The sequence below is a fragment of the Chelonia mydas genome, chromosome 3, assembly GCF_015237465.2.
Source record: "Chelonia mydas isolate rCheMyd1 chromosome 3, rCheMyd1.pri.v2, whole genome shotgun sequence".
In the NCBI taxonomy this organism is placed as follows: domain Eukaryota; kingdom Metazoa; phylum Chordata; order Testudines; family Cheloniidae; genus Chelonia; species Chelonia mydas.
In genome coordinates this window covers 45,825,831-45,842,101 of record NC_057851.1, presented here as the reverse complement: position 1 = coordinate 45,842,101, position 16,271 = coordinate 45,825,831, and the positions used below count along the sequence as shown (strand labels likewise).

The window sequence follows — 16,271 nt, the reverse complement described above, 5'->3', positions numbered from 1 at the left end:
TTAGCTCATTAAATTATTCTGCTTTTCTGTTAAAACTAGATAACCATTTACAAAGATGACGAATGCGTATTAGCGAGCAACTCCCATCGTGCCAAATGGAAAGTCATTAGTCCAAGTGGTAATGAGGCCATGGTTCCATCTGTGTGCTTTACAGTTCCACCACCAAACAAAGAAGCAATAGACACTGCAAACAGGTAGAAGCAAACTAAAAACAGCTGAAAGTGTGTAGTTCCTGTAATAAATATCTTGGTTGTTTTTAGTTTTTTAGGGAGGGAATACTGTCTTGTGATTAGGGCAGAGGAAGTCATTTTCATTTGAACTTATTTGTGTAGGCAGCTTAAAAATAATTCATGCTCTTTTTGTTTTCTCCCCTTTTCACATGGGAGTACAATTTCAGTCAGTTTTTCTAATCTAACTGTGTTTGTACGTTTCAGAATTGAACAACATTTTCAGAATGTACTGGCCCTTTGGCATGAATCACATATAAACATGAAGAGCGTGGTTTCCTGGCACTACTTGACAAATGAAATTGAAACTGTTCGAGCTGGTAATGTTGCTTCGGTAGGTACTGCACCAAACTGTGTCCATCTGAGTGTACACTGGTAACTTACTGTTACTTAACTTAACTTACTTTCTGCAACTACAGAAACTATTGTAAACTGGAGAAGTTTTTAGCCGCTCACAACTTCAATGTGGAGAGAGGCAGCTTACAGTGCCGTCTCCATTTTACTGTGTGCAGTACTCCATCTTGATCTAAGCAGCCTTCACTCTGACATATAGTTTTCTTATGCTGCAGCTTCACCTCCTAATGATTGGGGCAATTGCAAGCCCCATGTTCAGTCTCTGAGGCCTGCATAAGGGTGCATTTTAGTTACTCCATGCTACAGAATTGTACCCTGATAGATAGTCTATATTATTTCATTATTAAAGAGCTGATTAAGATTAGTTTGTTCTAAACAAAATACTGATTTAAATCAAAATATCAAACACTTTGGCTAAAACAATCTGTCAGACCACTGAACTACGTAGTGTCTGCTTCTGTAAATCTTGTTTTACCTTTATATTACCTGAGACTGTTTATTACACAATACTTAATATATCTTTCTTCAATTTGCTGCAAATAACACTTGCAGTACACATATTGAGGGGTCATCCTCACACTTCTCACCGTTTCTGTTTGATACAAATGAACCAGCAACCTCCACCGAAAATGCCCTGCTTCTTACCCATGTTTGGGTCAGTAACCATTTCCCCATTGATTGCCACATGGCGTGGGAGGAGAAATGGTCTCTGGTATAACATAGGCCTATCCCATTGCTGGCATAAAAGATCAAATATGAATTTGGAATAGAATGCATGAACAGCCAGCTGTTGTTATGATTGTGATTGTTGTTTTGTGAGGGCCCAGGAATACCAATGGCTCCAACAGAATCTTAGAACTGCATACTACCTTGACACTACCTTATTCACACCCAGATGTAGCTTGCGTTTGATGTTTGGATCCAGTTTCCTGTGTTGGAAGAGAAAGAAGTACAGAGCTGTGAATCATGAGTGCACTGAAGCTTTGGAAGCCCATGTAATCTCATGGGTGTCCATTAGCACATTTACATAGTCATTGACACAATTTCCCCAAGAGATGGCAGGACTGACTTCCATATGAAAATGCTTGGGGAAGAGGAACAGCTGTCTGTCTGGGATCTGTTGAGGGGAATGAGCAAAGTCAGATTAATGCAGCTCCATCCCTTTATGGTTTAGTAAGTGGGTCAGCAGCACCTCTGATAAATAGTGGTAAAGGCAACAGATAAATAAAGCATAGATGCTTCTCCTCTATCCATGGACATGTGTGCTGGAAAGCCAAATGTTTAATTGGACTGTAACTTGATCATCACACATCCATACACAGATGATGGTTTGAGGGAAAAATGGACAATGAGTTGGGCTCAAAATATTTATCTCAGAATATGAATGGGTTTTGGATGCTTAGTTATGGTGCTTTTTGCTCATATGCAACTGGTTACAGTATTGCCCAATTTCAGACTGGGAAGGAATTTTCACTCAAGTCATATTAGTAGGGTCCCTGAGCTTTTCCCTACGTTTTGTGGAGCAGGGGACATATGTTAAGATCAGGTGGGCCTATCCCACACTATCTATGATAGTAGGACAGGACATTGATGAATCTAGGGTTTATATAGGTTCCTCCCCCCATGTTTCTAACAGAGAAAATGTGAGTAGTGCAAACTGCCAGAGTTGATTTCAGCTGTGCTCCCAAATTGTATTTGCTCTTCTGAATCCTGAACATAGGTGATAAAAAGCATGTGCTCTGTTATGAGAGTAATATGTTCTGTTATTTGTATTATAACATGATCACATTGAGCCCATGAAAATTTGTGGTACATAGGGTGCTTTAGCAAACACTTGAATAATTTTTTACTGACCTATGTGTTTTGGCTCTCAGTGAAGCGTTTGCAGAGAAAGGACACAAGCAACTGTTACTATACAAGGTCATTGAAAAGGCTAGAATATTTTAGAGTGCTTCACAAGAGAAGCTTTTTTTCCTGCATTTTCTACTCCACTACTTACGTTGCATTGGTATCTCACAAATTCCTCAGTCCAGTGGACATACAATCCTCTTCTACTTCATAATGCACATTCCCTCCTGAAGCTCCTTCTAGGGTGATATGACATTACAATCCCTCAACCCTGCAAGTACTGTAATGGCAACATCTGCCCCAAACCATGTTGAATTCAGTATATGTAATTAGAGAAGTTGTATCACCTTTATCATCTGTACACTTGACAAGAATGTCTGGCATTTATACTGATCTGTTCTCTTTTTTAGATAAAGACAATGTTGCCAGGAGAACATCAGCAGGTTTTAAGCAATTTACAGTCCCGCTTTGATGACTTTCTGGAAGACAGCCAGGACTCCAAAATCTTTTCAGGCTCAGATATAGCACATCTGGAAAGGGAGGTTAATGTCTGCAAGCAATACTATCAGGAGCTTCTTAAATCTGCAGAAAGAGGTAAGAGCAACTCATTGGGAAATATGTAAAAGTTTCCTTAAAAGAGGCTTTATGATACCTGATGAATCTTTTGCTTTCCAAATGTGAACTTCAGTGCACTGCATGTTTTATTATGTTAACATCATTAAGACACGCAGCTACAATAAATGAATAAAGAGCGATCATTTAGACAGGTTGCGCTGTAAATTCTACTAGAGTTGAAGGTGATTTATTAGTACTACTCAAAGGTGTGCAAAAAACATTTTTCCTGGAAGAATAATTTACCCTCTGGAGTGCAGCTCATCATTTGGTCTAGCTTTTCATAGTCTTATTTCTGATGGATTGAAATATATCTTGAATATCTTACTGAGCTCAGAACAGAATTAGAATAGTATTTGACTCTGTTACACAAGAAAAATGTCTTACACATTCTGTCCTAGTGTTGCAAAATACCCCATCACCACTCTTTAAAAGCTACTATCATAAGGCTGCTTTTAAGATGCAGAAATATGAAAGCTTAGGTAAATCTGAAAAGATACCTTATGCTGTCAAGTAACTATTGACTTACAGAAGTGAAATAGTTTATAAAACTGATTAAATTGCCACTATAGTTTGCTATATAAGCAGAGACATATTGTACTTAGTAACTAGAATATTAGATAGGTGATTGTAGTACGGTGGCCATTTAATGAGCCCCCGTTTGTGACCAGGCGTCACTTTGCAGGCACCCTGCCCCTTTTAGCCCCCTGTTTTGGGCCCCTTAAGAACTACATGCAGGCTTTTACATGAATAACAACACCCTCTGCCTGGGGCTGATTTAATAACAGAAATAGTTCTTAACAGTCCAGAGAGTCCCAAAATAAAGTCCATCACCACATAAAAATCCATTCTTAGCTCTGGTGTCTTCTGTCTCAGGTGGAGCTCTTTTTCTGTCCCAGTCTGTTCTCACAGCCAATCCTCCCAGCTTTTTCTAGCTGGAGCTTAGCCTTCTGGCACTAGCCGCTACGTCCCCAAACTTCTAGGTTCAAATGCCATCTGGGTTTCCTCACAGGAGCTTCCTGCTCCCTGGGATCCTGCTGTCACAGCTCCCTTGGCCTCAGGATCTTCCATGCAGGAGCCTTTCACACTGCAGTTTTTCTACAGTTTCCTGAGCTTCCCCCCTTCATTGCAGCCTCCTGCTGCTCTCTGTAGGGCAATCATCCTGATCTCAGGTGTGACTCATTCTGTAATCAGGGTTGGCTAGCCCAAGTCCTCCAGTCCTTTACTGTATCCCTGTTTACAGTGATGAAGAAGAAATCCATTAGAGGTTAGCTACAATAGCAGTAATGAAATCATCTGGCTGGAAGAAGTATAGTCATTCACTTCACCAGTGTGCATGCAAAGGGGATGATGGTAGCCCTGACGGTTGAACATGGGGAATCATCATTGAGCAGGTCTGTTTTCAGTGGGGTCCCTCAGGGATCAGGTTTTGGCCTTACATTGTTTAACATCGTTATCAATGACCTGGAAGAAAACAAAAAATCATCATTGGTAAAGTTTGCAACTGATACAAAAATTGCTGGAGGGGTGAATAACAAAGAGGACAGGTCACTGGTTCAGTGGAATCTGCATCATTTGGCAAACAATATGCAAGCAATATGAAAGCAAACAATATGCCTTTTAATATGGCTAAATGTAAACATGTACATCTAGGAACAAAGAATGTAGGCTTACAGGAACGGGGGTTCTATCCCAGGAAGCAGTGACTCTGAAAAAGATTTGGGGGTTGTGGTGGATAATTAGCTGAACATGAGCTATGTGGCCAAAAGAGCTAATGCAATTATGGGATGCATAAACAGGGGAATCTTGAGTAGGAGTAGAGAGATTATTTTACCTTTATATTTGGCACTAGTGCAACCACTGCTGAAATACTGTGCCCAGTTCTGGTGCCCACAATTCAAGAAGGATGTTGATAAATTGGGGAGAGGGTTCAGAGAAGAACAATGAGAATGATTAAAGGATTAGAAAACATGCCTTATAGTGATAGACTCAAGGAGCTCATTCTGTTTAGCTTAACAGAGAAGGTTAAGGGGTGATTTAATTATAATCCATATGTATGTACATGGGAATAAATATTTAATAATTGGCTCTTCAATCTAGGAGAGAAAGGTATAACACGATCCAATGGCTGGAAGTTGAAGCTAGGAAAATTCAGACTGGAAATAGGGTGCAAATTTTTAACAATGAGTGTAATTAACCATTGGAATAATTTACCAAGATTTGTGATGGATTCTTCATCACTGACAATTTTTAAATCAAGGAGGATGTTTCTCTACAAGGTGTGTTATCGGAATTATTTTGGGGAAGCTCTATAGATTGTGTTACATAGGAGGTCAAACTAGATGATCCCTTCTGGCCTTGAATCTATGAATCTGATAGACATTAATTTTGGAAGTGCAAGGAGATGATCTAGTAGCAGCTAAGGACTACGGGTTTGATCCAATTCCCATTAAAGTCAATTCCTGTTGGCTTTTCTGGGAGTAGAATCAATCCCTGAAAGAGCTGTAATATTCTGAGGTATTACAAAATCTGTTGTTAGGAGGAGGAGAAATATGGCATGGCAATTTAGATTCATTTCCTAAACAGCGCCTTTGGTTACTTCAACAGAGGAGCAGGAGGAATCCATTTACAATCTGTACATCTCAGAAGTCAGAAACATCAGACTTCGCTTGGAGAGCTGTGAGGACCGTTTGATCCGACAGATTCGGACTCCGCTGGAGAGGGATGACCTACATGAAAGTGTGTTTAGGATCTCGGAACAAGAGGTGAGTCATTCGGAAAGAATGGTTCAACTAGGAAGTGGTGGTTTCCCAAAACAAATAGTTTTCTCTTGAAACAAACGGACCCAGATCCTTGCATGTTATGGTTCAGCTCAGAAGGGTGGGGTGACTACGTGTTTTTCTCATATATCGGTGGAGGTAAAGGAACTAATCAATAGCCAGTCTTCCATCTTTCTATGCTGCACATACAGTCCTCACTTTTTCAACAAAGAGCACAGAAATAAAAAGAATATTAAGAACAGAAGTTTACTCTAAGTAATGTCTAGGATATATGAACACTGTCAGGCTGATGTAGAATAAATAAATACTGTCAATTGCCTTCCATTTTATAGACACTAAAGAAAGAGCTGGATCGACTCAAGGATGATTTGGGAATGATCACAGATAAATGTGAAGAGTTTTTCAGTCAAGCTGCTGGTTCACCTTCTGTCCCCAACCTTCGTTCTGAGCTCAATGTCATCATTCAGAATATGAATCAAGTTTACTCTATGTCTTCCATTTACATAGAAAAGTATGTACTAAACCGTCACTTCCTACTTGATGCATTTTAATGTACACCTTTTTTGCCCCAAATGAAAGTAAATAAAAAAACCCAGTAAAGTTATAAATATGAAAATAATACTGATCAAGGGTAAGAGAGTTATCGAAGTCATTACAGTGAAAAAAAGGATTACTAGTTATCAGATATCACACAGCAAGACTGAAAAATGTGAGCAGTTTGAATATTATCAATACACGATTAGTTAACAAGAGGTTACTGTTTCAGGTTAAAAACTGTAAATTTGGTGCTGAAAAACACTCAAGGAGCCGAAGCGCTAGTAAAACTTTATGAGACTAAACTGTGCGAAGAAGAAGCAGTCACTGCTGACAAGAATAATATTGAGAACCTTATGGGTACATTAAAGGTATGAATTTGCTATATTTTCTTTATAGGTAAATCGTAAAATAATGTATAGTAAAATAATTGTCTTTTTATAATAACCCATTGGTTAGACTACATTTGCGGTGCAGCCAAAGACTTCTTTTCTACTTTTAAGCAGACTGTACATTTTAAGATTGCTACATTAGACAAATCTGTATCCTTTGGGCAATTAGGATAAGAAAATAAATGTATTATTTGGTAGGTTAAAATAATTCTCACAGACACTTTATACTTACAGAAGTTTGCATTTTGCATACACATATAACTCTGGAAATGTTAGTATGAGTTGTGCACATAACATGCAAAACAGAGTGCTAATGCACCTCCTAAGTGCAGAGAGAAACACTGCAGAGTAAGTGTCTTGAAATATCTGAGGCTCCAAAGGTGTGTGGTTGCAACAACAAGAGAGTTAGTTACCTTTGTCTTTTATTGGAAGATTCCAGGCAACATTAAGACTGGCTGCCCTAAAAACCTTGCCACTTTCTTAAATTAATAGAAAAGCTTCCTTCAGTATTTGTACAGTCCCTTATACTTTCCATTTAAATACTGCAAGCAGTGAGCTAATGTTATTTTACAATTGACAGATTTTTTAAGTGACCTCTGTAGTTTATTAGACAAATATTAGCTTGCTAATTTGCAAGCCATGTGCTTGATTTGTGTGGGCATCGGGACTCCTATACCCAGAATTTTCAGTTCACAGCTGTTTCATAGTCATTTCGGTATTGGAGCAGACTGAACAACCAGAAAAAATTGGATATGCAATGTGTTGATTTACACACATAGTGCTATACTTTGTTTACTTATCCTCTATTACATATTAGCTGTGGAGGTCTGAAGTGGATGAGAAAAGAGAGGTATTCCATGCCTTAGAAGATGAACTGCAGAAAGCCAAAGCGATCAGTGATCAAATGTTTAAAACGCATAAGGAACGCGATCTTGACTTTGACTGGCATAAAGAGAAAGCTGATCAGCTGTCTGAGAGATGGCAAAATGTTCATTCTCAGATTGAAAACCGGTTCGTACCACTTCATGTTGTAGTGTGTTCAAAGCATCTCTTAGGCTATTGATGTTGTTTCTTAGCTAATTTATCTTCTGCTTAAGCAATAAGAAATGAACATTATCGTGGGTTGAAATGTATTTCTTAACTATTTAGGAAACTTGCTAACATGGTGGATGCTTATCTTTTCTGTGCTGCTGCCATTGTTCCCATGATCCCCTGCAGTTTTTTCTACAAGAGCCACAACTTTAAGTGTGTGTAACATCTTCAGTTTAACACTACGCTATATGGGCTTTACCATAACACTTAGTAGTTAGCGAGATACAACACAGATATGCTGTCCTTTTCCCCTAGCAAAAATGCCTGCAGAACAGGGCCTCCTGTCTTAGGGAAGTGCTTTCTGCTGCCCCCTAGTTAGTACTGATAGGTGGGAATGATGAGATAACCTTCACTTGTGAGTTGCTGGTCAGATTTATGTTTACTTCTTGATAAAGAACATTGGGCCTAAGACCTCAAGTCCTTAGTCCTTAACTCCCATTGACTTCAGTGATAATTTTGTCTGCATAAGAACTGAAATAAGGACTTTAGGTTTTGGCCAAGAACCAGTAATTTGCCCCTGGAGTATGTCCTGTTGACCTTCCATTATGTTCATGCAATATCATGATGCAACTCCAGTTCATTTGTTCTATGAAATGTGACTCTTTGATTTGATTTTGGTGATGTCCCTGGATAATATTACTCAAATATTTTTATACATATGTACACGCGCACACACAGACAAACAGTAATGTATATAATATACACACCCACACACAGTATTCTGGAATGCGCTTATCCATTGTTCTCACAGGGAAGAAGTTCACATCTTAATGCTTTCCCAACCAACCTCATATCCGTTTGTTTTCAATCTCTTTAATTCTATCTGCCTAGAGCTAAGGACAAATTAAGGGAGAACAACATTATTTGCAAACTAAAACTATTTTCTTTATTTTAGTTTATGACCCTGGAATCCCTGAAGAGAAGTATCAGAATACTGCTGTTTATATGAAACAATGCTGTACAAGGCAAACTTTCATATTTCTCCCCTCTTAAAAGCAGATGTCCTTAGGTTATTCCACCAGTTCAAAAAAGAACTAGATAAATTCATGGAGGATAGGTCTGTCAATGGCTATTAGCCAGGATAGGCAGGGATGGTGAACCCTAGGTTCTATTTGCCAGAAACTGGGAATGAGTGACAGGGACTGGATCACTTGATGATTACCTGTTCTGTTCATTCCCTCTGGGGCACCTGGCAATTGGCCACTATCGGAAGACAGGATACTGGGCTAGATGGACCTTTGGTCTGACCCAATATGGCAGTTCTTACGTTCTTAGTCTAATCCATGCAGGAACTGATAATCAGTTAACTAATCGGATATAATTAATTAATTTTATTGCCTCTACCTCTAATTGCCAGAAACTAAAGAAGGGATTGGCAAGACCTGGTCAAAAATGCATCTAGTCAAAGAAAACAGTTTGAATGTCAGTATGATTATTAGCCTTCAAGCTACTGGCTTTCACAAAAACTATGGGGAAGAGCACTTTCCTTCTGTTTTTGAGTATAAGAAACTCAATTGGCGTGTGTAGCCTTTTTTGGCTGAAATTAAACTGCAGTGTATGTATCTTTAAATTTCACTCTTAATTTTTTTGTTTTCTGGTAGGCCATGTGTAAACAAAGTGATATATTTAAATGAAAAAACAGTAGCTTTCTGAGAAGCTTAAGTGTCCCTATCTGCTCACAAGGCAAACATGAACCGAACACTCTCCTCACATGACATCTGTGCAGAATATGCTGACAGATTATTGTTAACACACAGTGACTTCTAGTGTAAATATGACAGCTTGTGGTAGTTGCAATTTGTGGCAGTAAACAGACTGTTTTCTGCAAATGTTCACCCTCCTACTTCCTAACTGTTTGACAGTGACACTCACTATACACATATATTTGTCAATATTGGCTCCAATTAAACATCTTTCCTTTTCTTTTTTCCCCACCATTTATTGTTATTTTGTTTACTCTGTTATTTGTTTATATGTATACCAAAATATAATTCCTCGAATGCAATACATAATCACTGTCACGCTCGCTCTTTTTCACACACATACATGCACAGAGCATGCCCTTAGCATTATTGAAAGTAAGGCAGATTCAAAAGTAGGTATTACAAACCAGAATACCATAGGGTTACAGACAGGCAGATTGCTCTGAACCCACGTCTCTGCTGTCTCTTTGGTTAGTATATTTGTATGGCTTTTAGGCACATTGTTTGGACTACAGCAGATGAGTCTCAAGCACTCTGAACACTCCAAAATCAGTTCGCAGGAAATAACACAGGTTGCCTTTGTTTGCCCCTCTGCTCCCATTTAACTGCAGAATAGAAGAGTCTTAACCAGTTTCCACTTCGGTCTCTGTGCCTGTTTGGTTTAAATGGCAGGCCCACAGACTTGAGTGAGTTTTCATTAGTTTCCAGAATCATATGGTTTAAAGAGGGATTTACCCCAAAAGGATCATTGACATTAGCATTTTTGGACAGCTAAAGACTTTGCCTTTGTGCCAACTCCTACTTGGCTTGGGAGGAGTAGAGGATGTGGTCTGCTGGTCTCCTTCAGTGCGGGTTTTGGCCCTCTTGGCTCATGCTCAGAACCAAACCTACTGGTCACACCTTAAACACACCCACTTCTCGTCCTTCTGCATGGCAGTGACAATTGCTTCTGCAGAGGCTTCCTCACAGTGTGCTAGGGAATGTTGTGTCTAGTGCATGGTCTTTCTGCTTCTGGGCTCATTAATTTAGGAAATGTGCAGTGTTTCTGCTGTGACTGGACCTTCCCTGAACACAAAGGCCCATTGAAGGCTTGATCCATAGTCAGTTGTTTCTAGTATAAATGTTCTTTCCCTCTTCCAAGTGTTCTCTAGTGTGAAAATCCTCTTTAATCTTTATGGAATGTCATTAAGCTGGGGATCTCTGTGGTAGAAACTGCCATTAATATATTTTAGTAAAAATTATTAAATTTCCTGTTATGATGATAGATGGAGCTAGGACACCTGATATCTTAAAGGCTATGTTGACTTACATAATTTTTTACAGTACCTTCTCCCCAATCACATCTCTTGTTCTCAAATTAAACCAGGTTGCGTGACTTAGAGGGTATCAGTAAATCTCTGAAATATTACAAAGATACTTACCATACACTGGATACCTGGATTCAGAAAGTGGAAGATACTCAGCGAAAGATTCAAGAAAACCAACCAGAAAACAGCAAAGCTTTGGCTAAACAGCTGAACCAGCAAAAGGTACAAAAAGGGAATCCCATCCTGGGGAAATGTATTGAAACTAATAACTGGAGCCCCGTTATTTTTGAAAATGCAAAATACAACAAAATAAAACAAAACAAAGTATAAACCAAACTGAAATGAAAAAATCACCTCACAGAGCAGCTCCTGTCCCTCAGATCTGGGCCCAGCTCCCTGCTCCAGTTATGTAGTGTACAGGGTCACAGCATCACTTGTGTAAATTTGGTCCAGCCGCCCCTCTGTAATCATGATGGAGGGGAAGTGCCAAGTGCCTGGAGCGGGGAGGTGGGCCCGGACTCATGGACAGGAATCGCGTGCTACTGGGTGAGTGTGGGACAGGCTCACTGTACAACAATCCTTCCCCCCTCCAGGGCCTCTCATCTCCCCCGGGCAGGACCCCTTTCCTCCACCTCTTCGCATGGATAAAATTGTTAAAATGAAATTCCCCAAAAATATAAAATATAAAAAAAATTAATGGGACTCTACTAACAAAAGAAAAAAATATAAAGATCATTTTAAAGCAATGATGTCAATCTCCCTTTAGCTATCTCAGATATCTCTGTGACCCCTAGTAACCGAGCATGCCAGTCTTTTACCTTCACAACACCTCTTTGAGGTAGGGAAGTGCTATTAATCTTATTTACAGATGAGGGTCTGAGGCACAGAGAGTCAAAATGACTTGCCCAACATCATGCAGGAAGTCTGTGGCAAAGCGGGGCTCTCCCAACTCCCAGGCTAGTGTCCTAACCTCTGGGCTATCCTTCCTCTATAATGCCATTGGGAGTGCATCCCAACTTGCCACACACCAGCGCTCCATAGAGAGCTGCCATTCAATAGCAAACACAGTTAGCAAAAACTAATCACATTCCTGGAATGGCATTGTCATGAAGGCTACTCACCTTGTGTTGTGACTTCAATAGGACTGCTTGTGTGCTTACAGTTAAGGGAGTGCTTTAGTGCTTTACTGGTTTGTCACCAGAGTGCTCAGCACCTTACAGGATTGAGACCAGGAAGGACAGCCATTCCCTAAATGTTAGGCAAACAGAACCACTTTGTGTGAATGTTCAATAATAGTGAATAATAAAGGGGTATGAACATGCCACAGTCAAACAACTGGGTGGCAACCAAATGTTTATGTAATCCCCTGATAGTGTGTATTTCAGGTCACCATCTGTGCCTGATCCACAAAGGAAGTGAGTCTGTGACAGCCCTCATTAAAGAACCTGTCTCTTTAGCTACAAATGTAGCAGCTTTTAGCCTTGCAGGTGTCCAGGATGCAGACACTATTTTTACAGTATTTTACCAGCGGGCTGGATCTAAATCACATGGAACTCAATAAGAACATAAGAACGTCCATACTGGGTCAGACCAAAGGTCCATCAAGCCCAATACCCTGTCCTCTGACAGTGACCAGTGGCAGGTGCCCCAAAGGGAATGAACAGACAGGTTGTCATTGAGTGATCCATGGCCTGTCACCCAATCCCAGCTTCTGGCAAACAGAGGCTAGGAACACCATTCCTGCCCGTCGTGGTAATAGCCATTGATGGACCTATCTTCCATGAATCAATCTAGCTCCCTTTTGAACCCCGTTATAGTATTGGCCTTCACAACATCCTCTGGCAAGGCGTTCCAGAGGTTGGCAAGGCGTTGCTTGAAAAAATACTTTCTTATGTTTGTTTTAAGCTTGCTACCTATTAATTTCATTTGATGGCCCCTTATTCTTGTATTATTATGAGGAGGAGTAAATAACGCTTAGTTATTTACTTTCTCTATACAACTCATGATTTTATAGACCTCTATCATATACCTCCTTGGTCACCTCTTTTCCAAGCTGAAAAGTCCCAGTCCTATTAATCTCTCCTCATACAGAAGCCGTTCTATACACCTAATAATTTTTGTTGCCCTTTTCTGAACCTTTTCCAATTCCAATATATCTTTTTTGAGATGGGGCAACCACATCTGCACGCAGTATTCAAGGTGTGGGCATACCATGGATTTATATAGAGGCAATATGATATTTTCTGTCTTATTATCTATCCCTTTCTTGATGATTCCCAACATTCTGTTCGCTTTTTTGACTGCCGCTGCACATTGAGTGGATGATTTCAGAGAACTATCCACAATGACTCCAAGCTCTCTTTCTTGAGTGGTAACAGCTAATTTAGACCCCATCATTGTATATGTATAGTTAGAATTATGTTTTCCAATGTGCATTACTTTGCATTTATCAACATTAAATTTCATTTGCCATTTTGTTGCCCAGTCACACAGTTTTGTGAGATCCTTTTGTAGCTCTTCGCAGTCTGCCTGGGACTTAACTATCTTGAGTAGTTTTGTATCATCTACAAATTTTGCCACCTCACTGTTTACCCCTTTTTCCAGATCGTTTATGAATATGTTAAATAGGTCTGGGCCCGGTACAGATCCCTGGGGGACAGCCCTATTTACCTCTCTCCATTCTGAAAACTGACCATTTATTCATACTCTTTGTTTCCTATCTTTTACCAGTTACCAATCAATGAGAGAACCTTCTCTCTTATCCCATGACTGCTTTTTTTTCTTAAGAGCCTTTGGTGAGGGACCTTGTTAAAGGCTTTTTGAAAATCTAAATACACTATATCCACTGGATCTCTTTTGTCCGCATGCTTATTGACCCCCTGAAAGAATTCTAGTAGATTGGTGAGGCATGATTTCCCTTTACAAAATCCATGTTGACTATTTCCCAACAAATTATGTTCATCTATGTGTCTGACAGTTTTGTTCTTTACGATAGTTTCAACCAATTTGCCCAGTACTGAAGTGAGGCTTACTGGCCTGTAGTTGCCAGAGTCAGCTCTGGAGCACTTTTTAAAAATTGGCGTCACATTAGCTATCCTCCAGTCATTTGGTACAGAAGCTGATTTAAATGATAGGTTACAGATGACAGTTAGTAGTCCTGCAGTTTCACATTTGAGTTCCTTCAGAACTGTTGGGTGAATTCCATCAGGTCCTGGAGACTTATAGACAATGGGAGTCTTTCTATTGACTTTCTAGGATTCCAATCAGGACCCAGGATTCCAACTAGCTATAGGACAGTGAAATGCAAGCAGTGCTATAAATAGTTCGATGGTGGGAAAGTTAGAAATTCTTATAATAATAATATTTATCAGCCGTAACAAAGGGAGAGAAAAGCATTATTATTATGATTATGATTATTATTATTATTATTATTATGCTGAAGATATACACATATATTTTACAGATGCTGGTTTCTGAAATTGAAATGAAACAAAATAAAATAGATGAATGCCAGAAATATTCAGAGCAATACTCAGCTTCAGTAAAGGTAAGAAAAATTATACACATATAATAGAGTTTAATTTGATAATGTGTCCTTTACATGTATACTGGTATTGTACAATGGATACAACATGCAAGCAGTGGTGCTCTGCTGCTAAATTGCATTATAAATACGTTATTTAATGTCAGTGTGATAGAGAGTGCTGATAACTTTTCTGACTGCATTATTTTTACAGGATTATGAACTGCAGACAATGACATACAGGGCTATGGTTGACTCACAACAAAAATCTCCAGTGAAACGCCGGAGAATGCAGAGCTCATCTGACTTCATTATACAAGAGGTAACTGGATGTTCTTTGACAGGGAAATGTGCATTCATTTAGCAGCCTGTTGTAGAGTGGAGGAAATGCAACACTGGGATTTATTAATAATTAAATGTAGTAACCCCACACATGATCTTTACTGTACATAGACAAATCCTGATGTAAATATACTGTTATACATCTCACAGTATCTGATTATATATCTGAATGTCGGTGTTGATAAACAGTTAACAAAATACCCATGAAAAGCTTGGATGAGAAACATAGAAAACAGAGAAAAATAAAACTGTTTATTAACATGGTGAGACAGATCATGTCTCAGGCTGCCACCCCATGGGTAGCTTTCACCATCACTGTGGTGCCACAAGGCTCTGTTGTAGCAGATTCAGAGGCTATGCCTCCCTGCAGCCCATTTGTGCATGCAGAGGTGCAATTTTGTCCCCAGAGGACTGATTGAGTACAAGAGTGAATGGGGCAGGTTGGCCTGGAAGTGACTCTCTCTAGCTGACAATTCTGAAACAGGAGCTGATAGCCAGAAACAAAGACTTAGGCTTATCGGGATGAAGATACTCTATCTATCCATCCAGCTATCAAGGGGTTAAGATTTTGAAGCCCCTCCAACATAAGATAGGGACCTTAGGTCCTTTCACTCAGGCTGGAGTACTACTGGGGATAGTACAGCTCTAGGGGGTGGAATTTTCGAAAGCCCCAGGGTGACATAGGAGCACAAATGTCATTCAAGTTACTTTGGTACTTTTGAAAATTCCACTCTAGTGCTACAGTACCAGAGGAGTTAGGATCTTTGTGATTAGAAAGATTATTTCCTTGAGTTTGTTCTCCCCACATTCTTTTGTCCCCCAGAGTTCCACCACACCAGTTACCCACCTAGCAGATGCAGGTCACTTCCATTCAGCCTCTTACATACCAGGCTGACCATTCTTAGGGTCAGTTGGTCCTGTGAACAGACTGTTTATGTGGTTCTTTGTGACTATTATGTTCCTTAAATCAAGATCAAGATTTGTCTTATTACGAGCTCTGTGCCATATATAACTTTCGTAAAGGCCAGTTTAAGTCTAGAACTAGTTCTTGGACATTATTTGAATGCATTCCAAGTCACTGTGAGTGGTACCATTTTCCTCTTCCCTTTTCCTCTTCTGTTTCTATGCAGTTCATGGATTTACGAACACGCTACACTGCCTTGGTGACCCTGATGACCCAGTATATTAAATTTGCTGGTGACTCTTTGAAAAGACTAGAAGAAGAAGAGGTAGGTTGCAGGAAAATAGAAACCATTTTGCTGGGGGAAATAAAATAACTATTGGACTTGGATCATAATTTTAGCTGAAAATACTAAGAACTGAAATTCCTTATATACTGCACATACATGGGAATATATGGATATTGGACTGTGTGGCTATTGTTCGTATAAGCACTGATGTCTATCTGCAAAGTCCTCACATTCCATCAGTCCTTCCAGATGGGAGGGTCACATTACAGGGACCCACTGTGATTCACTGAATTCTGCAGAGAAGGAAATTATCTATAGGACAGGAGAAATTATAATGCACCGGGACAGTTTTACTTAAGACCTAGCA

At 39.6% G+C, this 16,271-nt stretch overlaps 1 protein-coding gene across 15 annotated transcripts in view; it reads left to right on the top strand.

Annotated features, from left to right (window-relative positions):
* Positions 1-16,271, top strand: part of DST (dystonin) — a 462,719-nt gene that overhangs the window by 265,724 nt on the left and 180,724 nt on the right. For all 15 annotated transcript variants that reach the window (XM_043542402.1, XM_043542401.1, XM_037894239.2 and 12 more), the window contains 11 exons: positions 40-194; positions 435-561; positions 2,840-3,023; positions 5,649-5,806; positions 6,154-6,332; positions 6,588-6,726; positions 7,565-7,758; positions 10,909-11,071; positions 14,313-14,396; positions 14,587-14,694; positions 15,845-15,943. In XM_043542402.1, the coding sequence (XP_043398337.1) occupies positions 40-194; positions 435-561; positions 2,840-3,023; positions 5,649-5,806; positions 6,154-6,332; positions 6,588-6,726; positions 7,565-7,758; positions 10,909-11,071; positions 14,313-14,396; positions 14,587-14,694; positions 15,845-15,943 (1,590 nt within the window). The remainder of the gene's footprint in view (positions 1-39; positions 195-434; positions 562-2,839; positions 3,024-5,648; positions 5,807-6,153; positions 6,333-6,587; positions 6,727-7,564; positions 7,759-10,908; positions 11,072-14,312; positions 14,397-14,586; positions 14,695-15,844; positions 15,944-16,271) is intronic.